Genomic DNA, 22,313 nt, shown 5'->3' with positions numbered 1-22,313 from the left:
TGTTTTCTCTCATAAGCAAGCTTCCAGCTTCCTGGCAGATAATCCATTCATTTTTATTAGTAACTTAAATTTCAGATACTATATTACATACGTAAGTGATTTTTAACAGAATTGCTCACCTGCTATGTACCAGTGTAGGGCAGGTCATTTCAATATTTTCTAGTTGCTTCCATTCTTATAGGTCCAAGTTCTACAAGACCCTACAGGACCAAGGTCTTTCCCCCTTTCCCCTATTCCTTTTCTGACTTTACCTCCCCCTTGTTCATGTACTGCCCTCTTTTTCACATCCTGGAGCACCCCAGGCTTGTTCCTACCTCAGGGCCTTTGCTTTGCTATTTCCTCTGCTAGAAAGTCATTTCCATATGGTTTTCTCCCTCACCTCCTTTAGGTATTTAGCTCAATGCCATTTTCTCATGTCAGCTTCTTTGGCCAACTGGTTTAAAATTGCTATCCCCACTTTCCTGCCAAAACCCAAAACTCCCCGTTTTTCTTTTGCTGCTTTATTTTTTGTCATTAATTGCTTTGCTTATTAACATACTATATATTTTGCTTTAAAAATTATGTTTATGCATATGTCATCTTAATAAAATGTAAGTTCCATGAAGGCAAGAATTTTTCCTTTTCTATTTTATACACTATTGAGTCCTTAGTCATGTTTGGGTCATATGTCATAGGCACTCAAAAATGTTTATTTAATGAATAGGTGAATGACAGTGATTAAATAAAAGACTATAACAGGGTTGCAATACACCAAAAAAGGAAAAGCAAACTTAGTAATGGTTATCATTAATTTACATCGAAGTCTCACAACTCTTAAGGAGCTTTGATTTTAAAGAGTTTATATCCTGAAAGAGATGAGATTGTTAATGTCCATTTAAAAAAAAACTGATCAAGTCAGATACCATAAAACACAGTACCTGGCCTGGTTTTGTGGTGATTTTATCACGAGAGAGATAAGATCCCTGCTGATAAGATTAACTCTTTCCTTACTGAGACGTCCCATTTCTTTTTGAGATGATGTTATTTCTAACAGGTTTTTTTTTCCAGAAAATGTCTGAATTGAATTATATCAATAAAAGTACATGCATATATTTATGAAAATAAAAGAGTAAGGGAAAATAGTTACACAATATCTAGGCTTTGCTAGAAACTAGCTATTGAGTGTTAAACATCAAATCATTAGGTTCTGCTGTAGCATTATATGATAGAATGTGAAGTCCACTGTAAATCATGTTTAACCTCTAAGTTTTACTGAAGAACTAATTATAGATATCGGGCTAAGTCATAGATTTAGGTGTCACCTAGCATGGGGCCCAGGGATCAAAGTCTAGCAAGGCTCCAGTGTAATTGTCATTTGAAATATACTGGGGACATTTAGAGTAAATTTTTACATGTCATTATTTTACCACACCTTGTGGTTATACATCCAATAAATGCAACTAACTCTACATGGTCCTGAGTACGGAAATGAGAGAAAAAAGTATTCAGAGCCTTGAAAATGGCTGTCCCATAAAACCTTATTCTCCTACAGCTGCCATCTGTAGCATATCTCTTGTATTCCCTAAACTTATGTGTCAAACTGGGGACAGGCCCAGATATGGCTTTTGCCTAGTCTGGTGGCTGGCACATAATAGCCACTCACCATTTGTTTATTAAATGAGTTCATAGTTTAGTTACCTAGCTTGGTTTTCATTCCTTCTAAATTTGATTGAAGCCCAGTTCTCCCTCCTTTTCTGATCTAATCCACTGTTGGCAAAATTCAAAAACTGAGATGTTTCTACTGAGAAAACAGAACCATCTATGTCCAGCTGTGACCAAATTCATAAGTAAATATGACTTTGAATCACCAAGAATAAGTATGCCAGGTAAATGAGCTGACAGTTTTTATATTAGATTAAGGTATTTCTATTTTATTTATTCTGTATTTCTCTGTATCAGCAAGAATGAAATCTCTGATATAGGGTTCACACTTGCACCATTTTTTGTGACATTAGATGTCATTTTTAAATTTTAACATTCAATTTTTTCTTCTTTAAATGAAGGACCATCTACTTAAAATTGTTCCCATTCCAACATTCCCTGTCCTCTTCTCTACTTTATTTTTTCCTCCAGCTCCAAACTATCATGATTCTTTCAGATTTTTTTTTAACTCTACTAGATCCATAAGTGAGAGAATTTTGTTACAGTAAAGTGTTCAAAACTTAGACTTAACTTATTGTTCTAACTGGGGGTGTCATCTTTTTAAAATTTCATCTTTGAGAACAATACTTTTTATTGTCATAACAACTGTCACAAATTATGTCTTTCATTATTAGTACCTAATGATAATTAGAAATTACAAACCAATTTAAATTAATCAATTTGAAAACTAGTGTGTACTGCAAAGATACCGTGGAAGGATTTGTAGTGACACAAGACAAAAATTTGATCTTCTTAGAAGTACTGAATATAAGTCTTGGTGTAGATGATAGACAACTTAAAAGAAGGAAGAGAAGGCATGCAATTTAAGTATTAAGAGTTATTAGAAGTGTTAATGCTTACACTTGAAATGCTAAAATATTTGAAACTTGAATGGGAAGTTTGAGATAGGAATACAATTTGGTGTTTATAGTCACAAAGTTTTGTTCCACTTCCAATAGCACATTAAAATCAAGATCAAACAGATAATTTGTTGAACTAATTATGGTGGTGAATTATGGTGGTGAAGAACCTTCTAGATTCTTAGAGATGATGAGGTATCATTAGACTTCTTTTTAAAAAATGTATTGAAGTATAGTTGATTTACAATGTTGTGTTACTTTCTGCTGTACAGCATAGTGATTCAGTTATACATATATATATATATACGTTCTATTTCATATTCTTTTTCATTATGATTTATCACAGGATATTAAATATAGTTAGACCACTTTTCAAAACAGAATGAAATATACTTCATAAAGCTCAAGTTAATCTATACTTACTGAAGTGTGCATTTAAATTTCATAGAATTCTCAAAAAAATCAACATATTTGTCTATACAAAACTTTGAAAACAAGACTATTACAAGGGTGGAATTATGATTAATACTATGAAAGCAACATAAAATAGAAGAATACATATCTTACTGAGGATTAAATTAAGTGAATTCTTGGTTAAACCAGGTCAAAGAGAGAGCTGCTTCAATGAAACCGTGCAACAGTGGTTGATAGATAATAGATAATCTATTCCTCTACCACCAGAAATCAAAAAGGAAAAAAAAGTGTGTGTGCATGAGGGAGAGAGAGAGAGAAGGGAGATGCATTTTGTAGCTCTAGGTATAGTTCTTATAGCTCCACAGAAAAAGGCAGAGAGGGAAGAGGAGAAGCAGGGCAGGAAACCACCCAGGGTTCACACTGAGTTTTGCGATTTACCCAGGTCACCTCTGAGAACCTCAACAACTAAGGTCATAAGTACTCACAATTTAAAAGGTGATCTCTGGTGACAAAAACTTCCCTAGAGGAAAGCCAATTCTTTGTGTTCATTTCCCAATGATTCACTGAGCGCTTCTCATGCCCAAGTCACTGGTTGGCTTGGGAGAATAAGGAATTGCAAAACAGGGTACAAGTCCAGGGATTTGTAATCTAGGGGAGAAAAACTAAGATTCAAATAGAAATAACTAGGAAATATACAGTAATGTCAAATTTGTCAGGGAGAACTTGTTGGAAATAATGGAAGGAACCACATATTGGCATAGGGTTAGATTAGAGAAATCATGACATTTCTAAAATGATGGTTATGTGAGTTAGAGGAGAAGAGGGTCACTTCCAACTGGAGCTGGTCTTTCATCATCTCCCTCTAACAGCCACTCTCCAACTTTGAAAGGCACAAGCTAGTGAGATGGCTAGGGCAGGTGATGGAGATGTTTGAGGAACAGAAAGTCATCCAGGTTGGCTGGAGAAGAGGGATTTCATATGAATGTACTGGCACATAAAGCATCAGAGGTGAGTATGCATCACGTGAGAAGGACAGATTAAGGAATTTGAACTCTATGTGATGGGGAAACAGACTTTTAAATGTCAAAATGATGATTTATGACGTACAATTTAACAATTGTCTGAATGGAATTCATGCTGAATTAAGAATCAGGGTAGCAAGAAACAGGTGATGATAATGGGAGATAATGGGGGGATGCTTGCTTCTGGGAGCCCTGCATAAGAGTGAGGAACTTTTTTAAAGAAGGCTGAGTGGGTACAGAGCAGACCTGTAAGATGATTGTGGTCAAAGACCACAAAGCCATGTTACTGACCTTCAGTGGCAGCGGTGATGGTGTCCAGGTGATGATGCCACCATGTCTGGAAAGAGAAGGAAAAACAGTGTAAAATGAAATTCAATGACAAATTTCTGAGGGCCTTCCCTTGCTTATTTTTGCACTTTCCTCAGGGCCTGACACGATGTATGTTTAATAAGTGTGTGTGTGTACTTTGAGCTAAAATAGAAACCCGGTGTAGCAGCTTGGCCATAAAACCCTCTGTCTCAGAACCAGAGAGAGACTATGAGACCCAGAGGGAAGAGGCCCTGTCAATCATCCCCAGGACACCAGGCAACACTCAGCATGGATTAAGGCATCATATAAATGTCTGTTGCATATTTCTTAAATATAAAAATCTCAGCCAAAAAGCCCTGCTTAATAAGGCTAGGAATAACCGGTTAGTCTTAGTGGGATCTGTCACTAGTTCTTCCTTTGAAATAATCTTAATCTGAACATTTGTTTAATAATTTGTTAAAACTTGACATAGGTTAACAATTATTTTTGGCGATGAAAAAAATTTTTTAATCAACCAATTTTTATTTTGTTTCCTTTTGGAGGAGAAGTGGTTCCTCCTCAGTTTACTCTGTAGCATTATTAGAGGAGTAAAAGATGTTAGATTAAAAAGATTTAAATTTACAAACTCACAGAATTCATATTTCAGCGTTACTTAAAAACAAAATCAAATTTATACTTTGAAACTCACGGCATTGTTGCTAGTGCTTCAAATGAGCAAAGTAATATTGCCTCAATCAAAAGTGGTTATTTAAAAATATTTTAGTTGGCTTTACTATTATTTTGACATTTCCAGGTCACAGATTATTGAAATTAAGGAATTAAATAATCTATAAACTGCTTAGGCTACTTAATGTGAGATAAAAATGACTAAAATCTGTATCCAGGATGTTAAAAATATACCTTTGATATGATTTGTATAATTTGATATAATTTATAGAATATGAAGTATTGGATAGAAATATCACTAATCTTTTTCACTTTGACCCTTGACAAAGAAGACATGTATATGTTGTCAGAAGAAGTATTCAACCAGGTGCTTTGAAATTTTATTACATTCTTTCATAGGGTAGGTTCAGGCTAATTAATTCTAGCATCTAGGGCTATAGGCATGCTGATTTGTATGGCTGAATTAACATATGGTACATTTTAAAAGTAAACTTTATATATAAAGTATATATATATATACACACACATGTATAAAGTATATAAAGTATATATATATATAAATATATATATATATAGTATATATATAAAAATATATATTTATATTTTTGCTGGTGCCAAATGAATACCATAGTCTAAAGATTTTGTGATTATTTTTATTCCAGCCTCTGATGTGATGTGCATCAGAATTACATATATTACTTCAGTTGAAGTCCTCATAAGGTCAATGTGCCCTTTCGGCTCCCATTTCTTCACCTCTCAATCTTCAGTTCAGGGGAGAAATATGTCTAGTTTAGTTATAAATTAATACAAAAGGCTACTACAGGTCATCAAACCTTGTGGATACACAGGCAAAAGGAGAGGAAGCAGGAAGAACTGTGGCCTGTTTTGCCTGCTTTCCTCCCAGGTATGAGCCAGAAACACCATGAGAGTTTAACCAGGTGAGGTCATGGTCAAAGGTGAAGCCTGTGCTGTACAATCTGCTAACAGAGCTCTTTCCACATACTATTGTAACAAATTAATTAGAAATTAGAGACAAAGCCACATGTTTGCTCCACCCTGGATCAAAGTCTAGGAGGGATTTGTGATCAGTTTGCTCCATAGACAAAGAATAAGGTTAGGAAGAAAATAGTTGGAGTTGTGTAAAAAGGAGAAAAATGAAAGTTTAATTGGAGCTTGTGCATGTACTCACCCAGGGTGCTGAGGACCTGTTGTTTCTTTCATGGATTTTGGTTAAAGTCATTAAGGACATTATCTCATGTATTTGCATATCATGTTTTGTCCTTGCTCTTTAAAATATCAGCTTTGCTGCTGGACAGTGTTAGATCCCGGTAAAAGGCAGAAGCTTCAGATACTAGGGGCCTGTCTTCATTGGGATCAGAACAGCAGCAGAAGCCCCCTTCTATTCTGCTCTCTCCCTTTGTTCCTCCATCTCTCAAAAGGGCTCAGGGAAACATGTGTCACTCCAGCTAAATCTATCCTTTCCTGGAGTTCTCCTTTCCTTCTGACATGCCCCTGCTTTGTTTTCTTTCTTCTACCCCCCCAAGTTAAGTCATTCTCTGATGGTCTTGCTTCACTCCCCTCTCCTTTATCCCTTTTGATTATCTAAAACAATGATGATTAAAGATGACTGAATTAGCACCCGTGGTCCTTACCATGTAATTGAGCTCAAGTTCAACGGGACAAATCCACTTGGATGTACTCTCCTACTCCAAGTTAAATACGTCCAAAATGGAGGTCATCATTTTCTCTCCCAAATGTGTAGATTTCCCATGTTTATTTTAGAGAATCTTACTACCATCTTCCCTGCCACCTTGAGTTTCAAGCAGTTATCTTTGACCTTCACCTCCTTTGTCTGTTATGTCCAGTTGGTTTCCATGTTCTTTTGATTTTCCCTTCAAATTGCTTCCCTACCTTGGCTCAGTGTTCATTTCATAATGATTTGACTTACATACATCATAAAATGATTACCACAATAAGTTTAGTGAACATCTGTCACCTCATCTAGATAAGACATTAAAGAATTAGAAAAAAAAAATTCTTCCTTATGATAAGAACTCTTAGGATTTAATCTTTTAACAACTTTCATATACTGAGTTGACCAAAAAGTTTGTTCGGGTTTTTCCGTAACATCTTATAGAAAAACCTGAATGAACTTTCTGGTCAACCCAATATAATGTACAACCCAATATAATGTATAATGTGCTTTGACCTACTGTGTGGAAGAGAGCATTTAGCCATATAGCAGAGAATATACTTATCTTCGAAATCTTTTATACAACTTGTAATTTTAATGAATTAAATCATTTACTAGTACTTGGGTATATTGCTATACGAATAGAGTAACTCTGTATACTCCTGATTTTTTCAGGGGCTGGTTTGATTTCTTTGCATGTTTGAATTTTCTAAATTTTCAGCATTTATTTCCCAATATTACCAGTTCCTAAATCTTCAAAAGTCCCGGGTTACCTTTGTGTTTAAAGATTATCTTGTTTTCAGAATTGATGAAATCAGGAATAATGGATTTGAATATTTTAAAGGATCCTGACTATGCTAGAACAGTAGGTACAGTCTGGCAATGAAATTCAAAGAGATACTGTTCTGAGAGCTTCAAAAGCAGCAGTTGTACATAATCATTTGAAGTTTACAGTATATTTGATATTGGACTGTATTTGACCATTGCTTGTACTGTGTGTGTAGCACAATAGGGGAGCTACTGAGCTGGTATAAGATACCTCTAATGAGATTCTTTTTAAATTATCTTCAGTATAGATGGAAACATATTTGACATGTTACAAGGAAAGTAGACCAATTAGTAATAAGGCTTAACAGTTTAAGGGAGGGAGCCAGAATATACTTACACTTGACAGAATGAAGAGGAAAGCAAAACAGAGTCTCAACAAAGCCCTATTTTTTTTAAGAAATTAAATCTTCCTTTTACAAAACAGCTTTTAAGATTTTTCAGCTTCCTGAATGAGGGTAATTTTGTCATGGTTTTGATGGATACAAAATCACTAATTTCTTTTTATCTGTAAGGTTGTACCAACACTCAATAAAACAGAGGTACTAAAATACACTAAGTTATGCTTTGATTTTTAAAATTAATACTATGAAAAATTGCCCTTTTTCCCTGAAAACTGTTCTAGTCTTCCTTCTCTTACATGCTACTTAGGACCACCTCTTTACAATGTATATATTGTCAGACTTTCTTTTCCAGCAAGATGGTGGATCACAATTTTAAAAAATAACAATAATACCTAGAAACACCTACATAAAGAAATAAAAATGTTCAGGATCCAGAAATAAGGATGGAACTGGAAGTCAGAATGGCATGGCTCTGAGCTGAAACCGCTGCATTGCCTTATCAGTTTATGAAATTGGACTCTTGTTTTATCACATATAAGGCAAGATCTTGAGCCCAAATGAGTAAAGGGATTGCTCCCACCTTAGATAAAGGCATGGCTTTCCATGAGTTTAATTCTCGGTAAAAAGGTGAATGAGAAAAATCCACCCAAACACAGAGAGATTGATAAGAAAGCTAGCATTTCTCTGGCTGGTGTCTGGCTGAAAAAAAAAGATTTTTTTCCCTTGAGAAATGGAAACCCTTGGACTGAGACTTACATTAGTTTGAGATCTGATTTTAAAGTACCTGTAAGTTTCTGGATGCCTTATTCATTTGGGGTCTGTAAAAGAAGAAAACTCAATACTGCATGCAAAGAACATGCTTTCAACACAGGATTGTCTTGGAGGAAGGAGATTGGAGGGAAAGAAAACCCTTATCCTAATAAGGATAAGCTCATAATAAATGTGTCCTAAAACATAAGAATATAGGAAAGATAGGCAGAAGTTACAACAAACAAGAGAATCAGGTGTCACAAATTTGATAATAGAAAAATGATCTTTATGTAATTTAGCATGTATATGTTTATAATGATTAAAGATATAAAGGAGGAAATCCAAACCCTAAGAAAAGAATTACACTCTTTATGTTAGTCAATGTTAGTAATCAGTGCTAGCTGCAATAACAAAGTAGCAAATAGGAAGTACTCAATGCTAGCTTCAGTATCAAACAATCCCCAAATCTCAGTGACCTTACACAACAAAAGATATTTCTCATTCATATCAGAGTGTGATCAGGAGTTTAGTGGTGCCTTTGCATGTGCTACATAAGGATTCTTGGCACCTTCCATCTTGTGGTATTACCATTTTCTAAAGTCTTCTCATAAGAACTGAGTCATACATCAAGCAGGAAGAGAGTAAGAAGTATCTCATGGGATGTTTTAGGAGCATAAATGTGGGATACAACACATCTCCCCACATGCTATTTTCCAAAACACCATCACAAAATACCAGCCAACCTGCAAAGGAGTATGGGAAACAGGAAATAGAAAACACGACTGGTGAACATCTGGTCAATCTCTACCTAAATATAAAAATTTCAAACAGTTCTAATTAGAAATTATAGAAATATAAAGACACATGTTCTTCTATTTCATGTAAATAGGTAGATGACAGAGAAATATATAGAGTGCCCATGTTGTCCAGGCACTGTTCTAGTTGCTGGAGATAGAGGGAGTGAAGAAAAACCCAGTGTTCCTGCCACTGGAGAACTTACAAACCCTCTGTTTGGAAACATACAATAAGCACATAAATGATTAGTGAGAGAATTGTCAAGTGCTATTAAAGATGAAAAGATGCAGAGAGGCAAGGGTTGCTATATTAGGGTGTTCAGGAAAGTCCCTCCCAAACTTGACCTTAGAAGATGAAATTTGCAGAGACCTTAACCTTCTTGTTGCTAAGTTCAATATTTATTTGTTAATAATTCATCTTGTTTGATCTGTTAGGAGCAGTTGGATCTGTTGCTCATTCTCTAATTTTTTAAAAATTCACTTTACTTGGCTTCCAGGGCGTCACCATCTACTGTGTTTTTCCTACCTCACTGTTTCTTATTGCTGCTGTAAGAAAACACCACAAGCTCAGTTATTTAAAACAGTACAAGTGTATTATTTTGCAATTCTGGAGGTCAGAAGTCCAAAATGGGTCTCACTGAGCTAACAAGTGTCAGCAGGGCTGCATTCCTTTCTGGAGGTTCAAGGAGAGAATCCATTTCTTTGCCTTTTCCAACCTCTTGAAGCTGCCCACCTTCCTTGGCTTGTGGTCTCCTTCCTCTGTCTTCAAAATCAGAAGTTTTGCATTTTTCTGTCTAGTCTTCAGGAGCCACATCTCCCTCAGATATCTTCTGTCTCCTTCATCCAGTTTTGAGGACGCTTATGATTCCACTGAACCCACCCAGATAATCTGGGATAATCTCCCCATCTCAAGGTACTTAACTTAAAGATATCTACAAACTCTCTTTTACCATGGAAGGTAACATATCCACCGGTTCTGGGGATAAGGTATGGACATATGGACATATTTGGGGGACCATTATTCTGTCTACCACACTCACTGACTGCTTTTCTCAGTTTTTGGGGTTTTTTCCTTCTCTTTTAATATGGAGTACTAGGGCAGATATGTAGCTGTACTGATTAATAGAATATTGAAATGTTTTATATTGATTTGTGAGTAACCTTAACAATAACCTCACCAATAACCCTGATCCCCAGACTTTTCTGATTCTTGCCCTGGGTCCCTGACCCACCCTGAGGACCTTACATCCCCGACACTACTACTTAAAGTAAAGAATAAATGTCTGGCGGAGCTGGTGGCTTTGAAGACCCTGATCCAGGATCATGGACGGCATCTATTTAGACCAGTCAATGCTCATTCCTTCCCAAGTGCTAGGCATTTTGAATAGCACCCCTGGGACTGCCTCTTCTTTATGTATGATCATTTTCTTGGTGATTTCACCAAATCTTAAGAGTTTAGATATCACTGAAATGCTAATGACTCTCAAATTTTCACTTTTAGTCTATTTCTTTCTTCCAAACGTCAGAATTCTGTATCTGACTACCTATTTAACATCTCCATGAATGTATGATAAACATCTAAAACACAACTCATTCAAAAGTGAAATGTTGCTTTATTGCCTACCTCAGTTTTGTCCCATCCCATAATCTTCTGTCTTTCAGGCAATATCAACTCAATATCTACTCATTCTGACTTTAAAATATACACAAGGAACTATTTCTTGCCTCCTCTACTGCTACCAACCTGGTCCAAACCACCGCCAGCTCTCACTTGTTGTTTCAATGCCTAAGTTGTCGCCCTTGTCTTTTCTGACCATAGCAACAAAAGTGATTATAAAATTTCAGTTATGTCATGTTATACCCCTGCTCAAAACCCTCCTTTGATTTCCTGTCTCACTCAGACTAAAGACCCATGTGCTTCCCTTTGTTTAGATCAGCTTTATTATCTTTGCCCCTCCTGTTACCTCTCTGAAATCATCTCTTTTTAACCCCCTCTTCAGCCTCACTGATCTCATTATTATTCTCCAAATAAGCTAGGATGCTTTTTGCATCTGGAATACTATTCCTTGTTTGTGGAACATTCTTCCCACAGGTATCCACATAGCTTGATCCTTTATTTTCTTTTGCTATTTACTTAAATATAACCCTATTATAGACACTTTCCATAACTACTGTATTAAAAATTGTGCAACTTAACTCGTCAGGTCCCCTTTCCTCCTTTATATTTCCCTTTAGCATTTTTCACTTTATAATATACCATTTATTTTACTCAATTTATGCTGTTTGTTTTGTGTCTCCACTGCTAGAGTATGAACTCAACAAGGGTAGAGATTTTAGTCTGGTTTGTTCACTGCTTATCCTGGGGTCTAGAGCAGGCTTCCAGCCTCACAAGTAGCTAAAAACTTGAATAATTAAGAAGATGCCTTTTTTAGATTTTACAATTCATAAAAATGTAGAAAAAGCAAAAGAGGTTTAGAGATAGGAAAACACCAATATACTCACAGTGAGAGTATTAAATAAGTCCAGCTTTTCTGCAGAAAATTATTCAAAATATATCACAAACTTTAAACCTGCATATATCTTGATTCAGTAAGTCTCCTTATTAAAATCTATCCTAAGGAAATAATAATGTATGCAAAGATTTGGCCACAAGGATAGCCATCACAGTCTTGTTTATAATTGTGAAAAATTTTTTTTAAATCAAAACCCTCAAATTTCCAAATATAGAAACTTAGTTAAATGAAAGACAATGTATCATACAATGGAATATTATGCAATCATTCAATTAGTATTTAAACACTTATTGGCATGGGAACTAGCAACAATGTACTGATAAGTGGAAAAAAGCAATCTGTAAAAGAGAATATGATGAATGATATCATTTTTGAGGAAAGATGTATATCCTTGTACAGTGATCTGAGAGGATGGATAATTTTTAACAATGTGGTTTCTAGAATGAGGTGAGTATGCCTTTCTTATTTATCGGACTTGTATTTCTTAATTTTCTTTTAAAATGATGGTCATATAGCACTTTTATATTTGGGAACATCCAAATTATATTTTCACTGATCTTCAAAAAGCAATCACTATTATACATGTAAAGGATTTTCATTGGGTATGGTTTGTATATAAATATTCCCCTTCATGTCATCTTCTGTGTTTATGATGAATGTCCTGCCTTAATAAGTAGGGGCTAATGCTCAAAATTTGCTTACAGAATAATCTCTGGGGGTATTTCTGTCCTTAGAACCTTAACATGTGGAAGCTGTCCATCCACTGTATTGAAAAATATGTTTAACATGATTGCTAACCAGATAATTAAATTTACATCTTGAAATTAATCCAGTATTTTACCTCAGAGATCTGAATGAAAACCACCTCTCCCCTCTGTCTCTAGTCAGTTCCCTTTTGGCAGTAATGTGCAACCCAGTGAACAGAAGAAGGGGAAATTTCCAATCTGGCCAGAATGGAGCGAGGCAGACATAAATGCTGAAAAGTGGGATGCAGGCAAAGGTGCAAAAGAAAAGGACAAAACAGGGAAAAGCCCTGTACTTGTAAGTAGACTTGACTATGACTAGATTTCATTTTGGTATGTAATTGTATAATGGAATAAGATTTGTTAACGTGTGCACGTGCTCCCTCTCCTCCACAGCCTCCACTCAAAAGAGAAATTTTGTCTTTGTCCACCTTGCCTCCCCCCATCCTACCTTGTCTTTCCAAGCCTTAGTCCTGAGCTTTGGTGAATCACATTTGAGTAAATGGGCAGAGAGAAATGACCAAAGAGTCATAATGAAAGAAAGGGACAATTGATAGAACAGGCTAGCAAGCGGATTTTGAATAGAATTGGGAACCAGACATTTAGAGATGGTGGTTTAGAAAATGAGAGGCCCCCACGAAACTGTGAGCTGTTATTTGGAGATTACAGGCAAGGTAAATTTTTAAGAGATGTTACTATAAGAATTGAATCCTTCTTAATATCTGCCCCCGGAGATATTTGGGTAAAAATCTAGGTTACTCTTCATTTACCTGTAACCTTTAAACATGTTGTGTCCCTGAGATTGGAGCTGAGAATGGGGTTCCTACATTTTCCAGTTATATTATTTTAGGTTCTTTTGCTTACTTGAAAATGTTTTTCTTCTAAAAACTTCTTTATAGAAGGTACAGGTCTGGGTTGCATTTTAAATATGACCCATTTATTTGGTGCAGTAATTCATTCAACAAAAGTACTTTTAAAACACAATACACGCAGAGGGCGGGGATATGGGGATATATGTATACGTATAGCTGATTCACTCTGTTATACAGCAGAAACTAACACACCATTGTAAAGTAATTATACTTCAATAAATATATTAAAAAAAGAAAACACAATACAATTTTCAAAACACAAACAAAATTGCCATAATGGCTAGGTTGAACTCTAGTGTCTTTATTTGCATAAAGCACTCTGAAATGGTACTTATTAGCATTTACATTTTGTTCACAAAATGCAGTCACCAACTGCATGATTCATATCAGTAATTTGTTTATAAAAGATACTCAATAATTATAACTAATTGCTGACACTTAGTATTTGAACAATTTCAAATAACAGTATGTGAGGGAATGCATTCTTTGTACCATGCCTAAGGTGATTATGGAACTTTTAGATGCAAAGGACTTTTGAACCCTCTGGGTTCAAATGAAAATGGTCATATTCTACATATTTTATAGAAATTCAGATCTTATGGGGATTGTCTGTGAATTTTCATCAGCAAGATAGATTGTGTAAATCCTCAGTTGAGCAGCTGAGCTCTGGAAAAGATCCAGAGATGAGTCACTCCAAATTGTGAAGGATCAACGGGGAAGGGAAAAGCAGAAGTGCCTGAAAACTTTGAAATAAGAAATAGCATAAAAAACAACATTTTAAGGACCTTAGAATGCAAACATATCTTTATTGGATGACTATGAAAAATTCTTACAGATCTCTGGAAGGTCAGGTTTCAAATTCTTGAACTTAATGTTATTGAAACAAGGGCAAGTCTGTTGGAAGAACATTTATTGGAGGAAAACCATTGAGACTGGAGCAGTAATAAGTGTGCTGGTCAAATGGACAGTTGATGTCCATTTCATTTGGGGTCAACATATAGGACTATTGCTGGCTGCTATATAAAACTGCATGATTTGGGAAGCATTAGCCCTACTCCTGCTGTGAACAGGGGCTATTCCAATAGGGGGTGACACTTCAGAACCTTAACTAACACCCCATTCTGCCACCGCAGCTTTCACAAGGTAGGAGAGCACAGCTCAAGTCCTGGTTATTATGACGGTGCTGAGTGGTGCCATCTGGGATAGAACCTTGCTTTCCACCCCCAGTTCTGTTCCACGACCTCAGCATTCATGGCTCAGGAAGCAATAGTTTCCCCACTGGAGTGAGTCATGGACACTCCAAACACTGTGACTGCATTTCTATGATATGGTGGCACATTAGCTCTGAGCCATGATTTGCAGCATCCATATTTTACCAGGATAAATTGCCTTAAGCATGTAACCATGGCAGTTATCCTTGGAATTTTACAAAGGCCACTTCTTTAGATGTGAGGCTAGTGATCAGGAAATCAGCTCAGATGCCCGACCCTTCCCTATAAGTCCAGCATTATGTCTCACTTCCCCAGCAAGAAAAGGATATGATTGGTGAACCAAATTAAGAAGTATATGATAAAGTACTGTAAGGTGGATGTAAGTAATATACCTAAAGCAAAATGACATGGAAAGATTACCATTAACAATATGAGGGGCTCAAATCCTGGAGAAAAGGGAATCACAATGGGATGAGCCCCACTATTTTTTTTCCTCAAAGACATTTATTAATTCAAGGCATGGAAATTAGAAAGCAAGCACAGAGTAGTGGCCTGGGGCTTATGTCAGTTTTTCTTGGCTGAAGGGAAGGAGGATATTGTCTGGGACTGCCAAAGCAGCCAGAACTTGAACCCAAATCTCAGAGGTAACTACAGAGAAGTGATCTGTAAATTTTGCATACAATTTTATTTTGAGACATTTGTCTACCTCCTAAGCTGTGAGTGTGAAGCTTTTGCTGCTGAGCAAATGAGTAAAAAGCAGCAGCCTGGAAGCTTAATAATTGAGAAAAGATTTCAAGATGATAGGTAGAGAATGGAATTCAATGTACACCAAGTAAAGGGGCCTTGATAAACACTCCAGACTTTTAGTTAGTGCCCCAACATGGCTACAGAATTCCACATTGAGTAAGAACAAACCAAAATCACACCAGTCCTGCCAAATCCTAAGACCCAGTGTTGATTAGGTCAAATTCATCTTGTGCTCTGCCTGTCAAAAGGGAATAAAATCCTCCTCTCTGGATGAAGACATCATCATTTAGAATGTGTATAAATTTTTATATCCAGCATATATCATACAATCAAAATTTACCAGACATGAAGAGAAATGGAACCAAGTGACTAAAAATCAAGAGGAAAAATCAGATAATAGAAACAAATCCAAAGGAAACTCTTTTGGAATTGTCAGATAGGGGACTTTAAAATTACTAAGTTAATATTTGCAGGGAAAAAAAGCAATGTGAGAGAAACCCAGAAGTCTAGTACAGCTCCTGAAAAAACATCAGTTTGTCTTTTAAGGACTCATTCTTCTGTCATTTTGTCTAGATGTTAGGGTTGCCTATATCTTCATTTGAATTATTCCATTATCTTAAATTTGACAATAAACCACATGCTCCAGATACACATAGACACTTATTATGTTTAACACTCAGACAATGCCCTAAAATATAACCTATTTCTCAAGCCACACCAGCATTAGGGTAAACAAATAATTATGATGAAAATCACAAAACAGTATATTTTCCCCTGTGCCTATTAACTGAGGTGAAATTTAAGTACATTTCTTTTTCCCATACAGATAATTTATGTTCCTTTAGCATTTTGTTTGTAATCCTAGAAATTGTCATGTTATTTCTTGTAAAGATCCCCCCATCCCCTACCATTTTATGAGCTATGTGAATTTTTACATAGCAGCTACCTGAAGTCTCTCTGACTTGCTAGACTGCTTGCATATGGATATCATTCTTTCTCCAGAACTCCCTAATTGACCCATAGTTGGGGCTCAAAAATTAAAGAATTAATTGCATTCTTGAGCATTTATCCCAGAAAAATGGAAATTCACATTCACACAAAAACCAGTAACCTATACACAAATGTTCATAGCAGCTTTATTAGTACTAGCCTCAAACTGGAAAGAGCCCAGATGGCCTTCGATGGGCAGGTGGTAAACAAACAAATATCCATAGCATGAAATATTACTCAGCAATAAACAAAAAACTATTGATACATGCAAAAACTTGAATGGATTGAATCTCCATGGAATTAGGCAGAGAGAGAAATAAAGCCAATCCAAAGGGTTGTAGACTATATGGTGGGTTCCATTCACATAACATTACTGAAATGACAAAATTATAAACGTCAAGACTAGCGATTGCCAAGTGGTAGGGACTAAGCACAGACTGAGGAGTTTGAAGGTGGGTGTGGCTATAAAAGGGCATAAGTAGGATCCTTGTGCTGATGGAAATGTTCTGTATATCTTGGCTGTGTCAGTGTCAGTATCCTGGTTGTGTTCTATAGTTTTGAAAGATGGTACCGCTGAAGAAATTGTGTAGCGAACATAGGAACTCTCTGTATTATTTCATGCAATGGCTTATGAATCATGATTATCTCAAAATAACAAGTTTAATTAAAACAATTAATAAATGAAAGTCAGATCAAAGGTACAAATTTCATTTACATATCATCTTTTTTTATGATTCTAACTGAAAAATAAGTAAATACGTTTCAATCTTCTCTGCTCAGATTAAAAAAAAAAACATTTTCAGTGGAAAATGTGGCCATACCTGGCCCATCCAAAATTGTTTCCCCACCATACCTAATTCACATTCCCAAGCCACTCATGCTTGTTTGGACTGCTTCCTCTGCAATCAAACTGCTACTCAGTAATCAAGGTTTCATTAATTAAATACAGTATTGTTAACTTCACTATTCTCCAAGTACTGTATGAACTAGCTCTGAGAACAAACACACAAATTACTCTTAAAATGCTTATTTATTGATCAGATCAATGCACGTATTCATTTTTATTAGAATAGAGTTGTTTTTGTTTTAATAAAACTATATGGAGAAAATACTTAATACGTTTTTTATATAGCATTTTTTTGAAGACCCTGAAGGAAAGATTGAATTACCACCATCATTGAAAATTTATTCCTGGAAACGTCCACAGGATTTTTTATTTAATCAGGTAAGAGATATTTTTACTATTAGAATACGTATTAACTATGAGATATAATATCCTAGTTATGAAAATTTGCATTTTAAAAGCTGTTTAGGGTAATTTTTTCTTGGTATTTAGTAAGAAAAAGTAATTAGTTTTTGGACTTTAAATTAGAAATAAATATTTATCGATATAGTTTGTACTGGTTTCCAAGAGAATAATGAAATTTTGTTTAGGGCCTCAAGTGTCCTTCTTCTCTTCATGATGTCAAATTTTAACCTAAAATGTTGCAAAAAGTTATTCCTTAATTTCTGACAGACTTTCTCCTTTCTGCTTCTTACATGGTGTAGGTCTGTTTACTCTAGTGTTAATAAGCATTTATTTTCCAGCCCAAGAGATCTGCACTTGAATCTCTCTATTCCAGGAATTCTTGAATCATTTTCCAAGTGCCACTTTCATTTCTGAACCCCATGTGAATCACACTGACATGGACATCACCCAAGAAAACTTCATTTTAAATAGCACTTACATACATTAAACTTTAGACCTACTGGTCTATCTTCCTAATTAATAGCTATGTTAGTTTGAATACATTTGGTATTTCCAAGGGTTTAATTATCACTAATGCCTTTTTTCTCTTCTTGAATCTCCCATTTTCATTTAATGCATAGAAAACCAGTAGACTAAATTAGTTATTTAATGCTAGTCAAAAGGTTATAATGAAGCTGATTCTTCTGTAATCATGGAATTCACTGCCTCTCTGTTTCTATGCCTAGTGATTTTATTCCTAAGAGTTTTAGCTTTTAGAAGCACTGTTACTGATGCAGAAAATACAATTTATCTTTCATGCTTTTCAATTATTGTTATTAGTTAAGAAAGTCAGAAATCCTAAATCCTAAATATTTATTAAAATGAGAAAATAAAAAGGTACATCTTTGTCCATCAGAGTATTTATTCAATGCCTCTCTGTAAGACATTTTAAATAAAATAAATCAAATTTACAAAAACCATATCTTTAAATTACTTGTAATGTTAGGTAACACTGAAATGAAGAATGCAAATTCTGTGATGTTAATATAATGCACTTAATATTCATGTATTATTAATAACAGTCAGGTTCTACTCAGTATAAGTGCAGAGTTTATATTCCATGCCAATGAAGGATATGAATTCCATGAAGTGAGTGTTGTAAGTTTGAATAAGTAGGAAAGTTTAATACCTTTTTCTCTTTTAGCATACCTTAGTTCTGGAAGATACACTTATACTAAAAATAAATTGATTCATTGTTGTTAATGACACTTCCACCTGTATTTATCGAAATGCTGCCATCCATCTCCTTACCTCTCCCCTCCCTCTGCACTGACTCCTTCTCTTGATCCATCACGCTGAAATGTGAACCAGAACAGCCCAAACTGAAAGTCTAGCTAAGCAGGAAAGTTTTAGAATAGTGCTTGTCAAGTTTTAATGTATGAGACCACAGTGATAAATACATTTTACATTGAGAGTCATTAAATATGGACATATATAAAGTTTAGACAAAAATATTACAAAACAATAATGACCTTTCTGTATGAAATTTACTCTATTTAATTATAGTCCATATATATAAAGATATATATATATATATATATATATATATATTCCTGACACATCTTATAGATATATCTATGTGTGTATATATATATGTATATAGTCCTGACCCATTAAATGATTTCATGAATCACTAAATAATTGCAACCCACAATTTAAAGAGCACTAGAAACATACCCCAGAACACTAAGTAAAATATGAAACCAAAGGACATGATTTAAGTCAAAGAGAAGCTAACTTATTAAAAAACTTAAAAGCCTAAATTTAAGATATCAGAGTCAACATGGACCATTCCAACCAAGGGGGTTCACAAGCCCTAAGAGCAGAGAGAATAATCAGATTTGTTTATTTCTGAGAACGAGATATTGGTGGCCCAGGTCCTTCAATATTGATTATATTAAACAGATGTAAGATGTCAAAAACTTTGTCTTGCCCCAGGTATGGGTGTAGGGGATAAAGATGCTAAAATACCATTGCAGAGACCTCTGTCTTAATAGTTGTTGTCTTTTAGAAACTGTCAGTTCCTCCTTTTCATTTGTCAGCAGGTGACTATTAAGTCTAACCCATCAAACCTTAGATATCTAACACATATTTAATCTACAGTCAATTTTAATGCATTTGGTACATACTGAAAGGTATAGGCATTTTAGAAGTGTTGCATCCAATCAGACAAATCAGAATAATAAATATATATATAAACATAAAGTTATATATATGTAATTTTATAAATTATATAAATTATGTTTATAAATTATGAACATAAGAGTCAATTCAGGCCTTCAAGGTAGTTTTAGGTAAATTTTTCTCAGACATATAAAAATATTTTATTGAGTTTTCAAGATGCTAGTTATACAGATGATTGAAAGTAATTGATGGCATTAGTTTCTATAAAAATCTAGTTTGGGGGCTCCCCTGGTGGTGCAGTGGTTGAGAGTCCGCCTGCTGATGCAGGGGACACGGGTTCGTGCCCTGGTCCGGGAAGATCCCACATGCCGCGGAGCAGCTGGGCCCGTGAGCCATGGCTGCTGAGCCTGCGCGTCCGGAGCCTGTGCTCCGCAACGGGAGAGGCCACAACAGTGAGAGGCCCGTGTACTGCAAAACAAAACAAAAAATCTAGTTTGCTAATCAAAGCAACTTTCATTTTATTTTGATGTTAAATATATAAGGTTGATATTAATTGTAACTAATTTTAAAAACTGTTACAAGTCATATTTTGGTCTAAATATAAAAGCTGGTCTAAATATAAAAGCAAACTTAGATATATAGCAATTAATTAATGACCATCATATTAACTTTAAAAGACATAACAATATTTAAAGTTTAGCAAGATTTTAAAAAGCTGTCTCAACTAATATTTTTTATCCAAGATGAAGACATTTTTCTACCTACCAGATGTTAACTAAGCTTCAGGTTTAACTTGAGTGGTTAATTTAAATTTCAAATCAGGTTTTAAACTCTCAGTTTGTGAGTTTATGCATGCTAAATTTATCTGCATATGTTATATCTTACAACATTTTATTATATGTTAAAATACTCTATTTGATAGGTATTACATTATTAAATTAATGTCAACTACAGCTCTAACAGGGTTATCTTACAGAATAATATGCTTATTTTTTATTTCTTCTAATTTCTCTGGTTGTGAGAAATGAAGTCGAGTTTGGCCTGTTTACAGCACATGAAACTGTTTCATTAAGCTACATTTCCTTACTTTTCCTAAATAGTAATATCTCTCTCTCTCTCTCTCTCTCTCTCTCTATATATATATATATATATTTTTTTTTTTTTTTTTTTTCAGGCTCCAGTGGTTGTGAAAAACGAAATCCTGTTTGACTTGTTTTCAGCAAATGAGCATTTACTCTGCAGTGAGGTAAGTAGGGGAGTATCAACCTAAGAAAAGCCTGGCTGCAGAATGCCTTTGGGACCCGCCCTTAAGCAATTCCCAGTCGGTCAATTTCAGTGCTGTCTTGCTCACCTTTAAGTTCTGGTGTAACTGAATATTTCATAAGCCAGACACTCAAAGAGGAAGAGAAGGCTCTTTGAGTAGAGAGAGAACAGGTGGGGGAGATGTTAATATTAGCACTGTTTATGCCCCTGTTCTCCCGCCCATGGACCAGGGTAGCCCAGTACACACCATCTAGGCATTTCTCCTCCGGATCCATGTGCCTAGCAATTGACATAAAGTTGTTGCCAGTCTGGCCCTACATCATGTCCAAGAGTAGGGTGTTCGGTGTTGTTTGACTTGCTAATGTGGAGAAATCAGGGGGTGCAGCTCAAATGCAACACCTCATTGAAACAAACCAGATTTTCAGTGCAGCAGTCTTACAGCACGTGGGAACACACCTCCCCACTCTCCACCCGGGGTTCTATCCATCAGAAGCAGACCTGTCCCACTCCCCTAAGGTAGTTACATTAGAAACGGGCTTTCTGGTTATTTTCTCCTAAGGTCCAGTCAGAGGAGTGGGGCATAGTCATTATCCATTTAAACATTTTGTCTTTCTGATCTTTAATATCTTGACCAATATTAAAATCAAAATATTTTTTCTTCAGCCAGGTTGTACTGATTAGTATAAAATTATCTCTGAATTGTTTTATATTTTATAGTTTAGTCTAAAATATGCTTATTTTATGAATTCTAAACCTACATAGACTTTAGCATATCATTTTTCAAGGGAAGTGTAAAATACTTATGTATTGAAATATAGTTGATTTATAATGTTGTCTTAATTTCTGTGGTACAGCAAAATGATTCAGTTATATATATATATATATATATATATATATATATATATTCTTTTTTATATTCTTTTCCATTGTGGTTTATCATAGGATATTGAATATAGTTCCCTGTGCTATACAGTAGGACCTTGTTGTTTATCCATTCTGTATATAATAGTTTGCATCTGCTAAGCCCAAACTCCTACTCCATCCTTCCCTCATCCTCCTCCCCCTTGGCAACCACAAGTCTGTTCTCCATGTCTGTGAGCCTGTTTCTGTTTCACAGATAGGTTCGTTTGTGTCATATTTTAGATTCCACAAAGGAAGTATAAAATAATTCTGTAGTAAAATCTCCAGGTATACAGGAGGATATC

At 35.3% G+C, this 22,313-nt stretch overlaps 1 protein-coding gene across 1 annotated transcript in view; it reads left to right on the top strand.

Annotated features, from left to right (window-relative positions):
- The window catches only part of ADGB (androglobin), a gene marked incomplete at its 5' end in the record, with an annotated part of 148,818 nt that overhangs the window by 1,063 nt on the left and 125,442 nt on the right, over window positions 1–22,313 (top strand). The window contains 3 exons of the mRNA XM_082633767.1: window positions 12,755–12,911; window positions 17,566–17,658; window positions 21,020–21,091. Of these exons, the coding sequence (XP_082489893.1) occupies window positions 12,755–12,911; window positions 17,566–17,658; window positions 21,020–21,091 (322 nt within the window). The remainder of the gene's footprint in view (window positions 1–12,754; window positions 12,912–17,565; window positions 17,659–21,019; window positions 21,092–22,313) is intronic.

This window comes from Mesoplodon mirus (genome assembly GCF_964341445.2).
Source record: "Mesoplodon mirus genome assembly, chromosome: 10".
Classification (NCBI taxonomy): domain Eukaryota; kingdom Metazoa; phylum Chordata; class Mammalia; order Artiodactyla; family Ziphiidae; genus Mesoplodon; species Mesoplodon mirus.
Note: the sequence above shows the minus strand (reverse complement) of the source record. Positions and strands in the feature narration are given on the sequence as shown.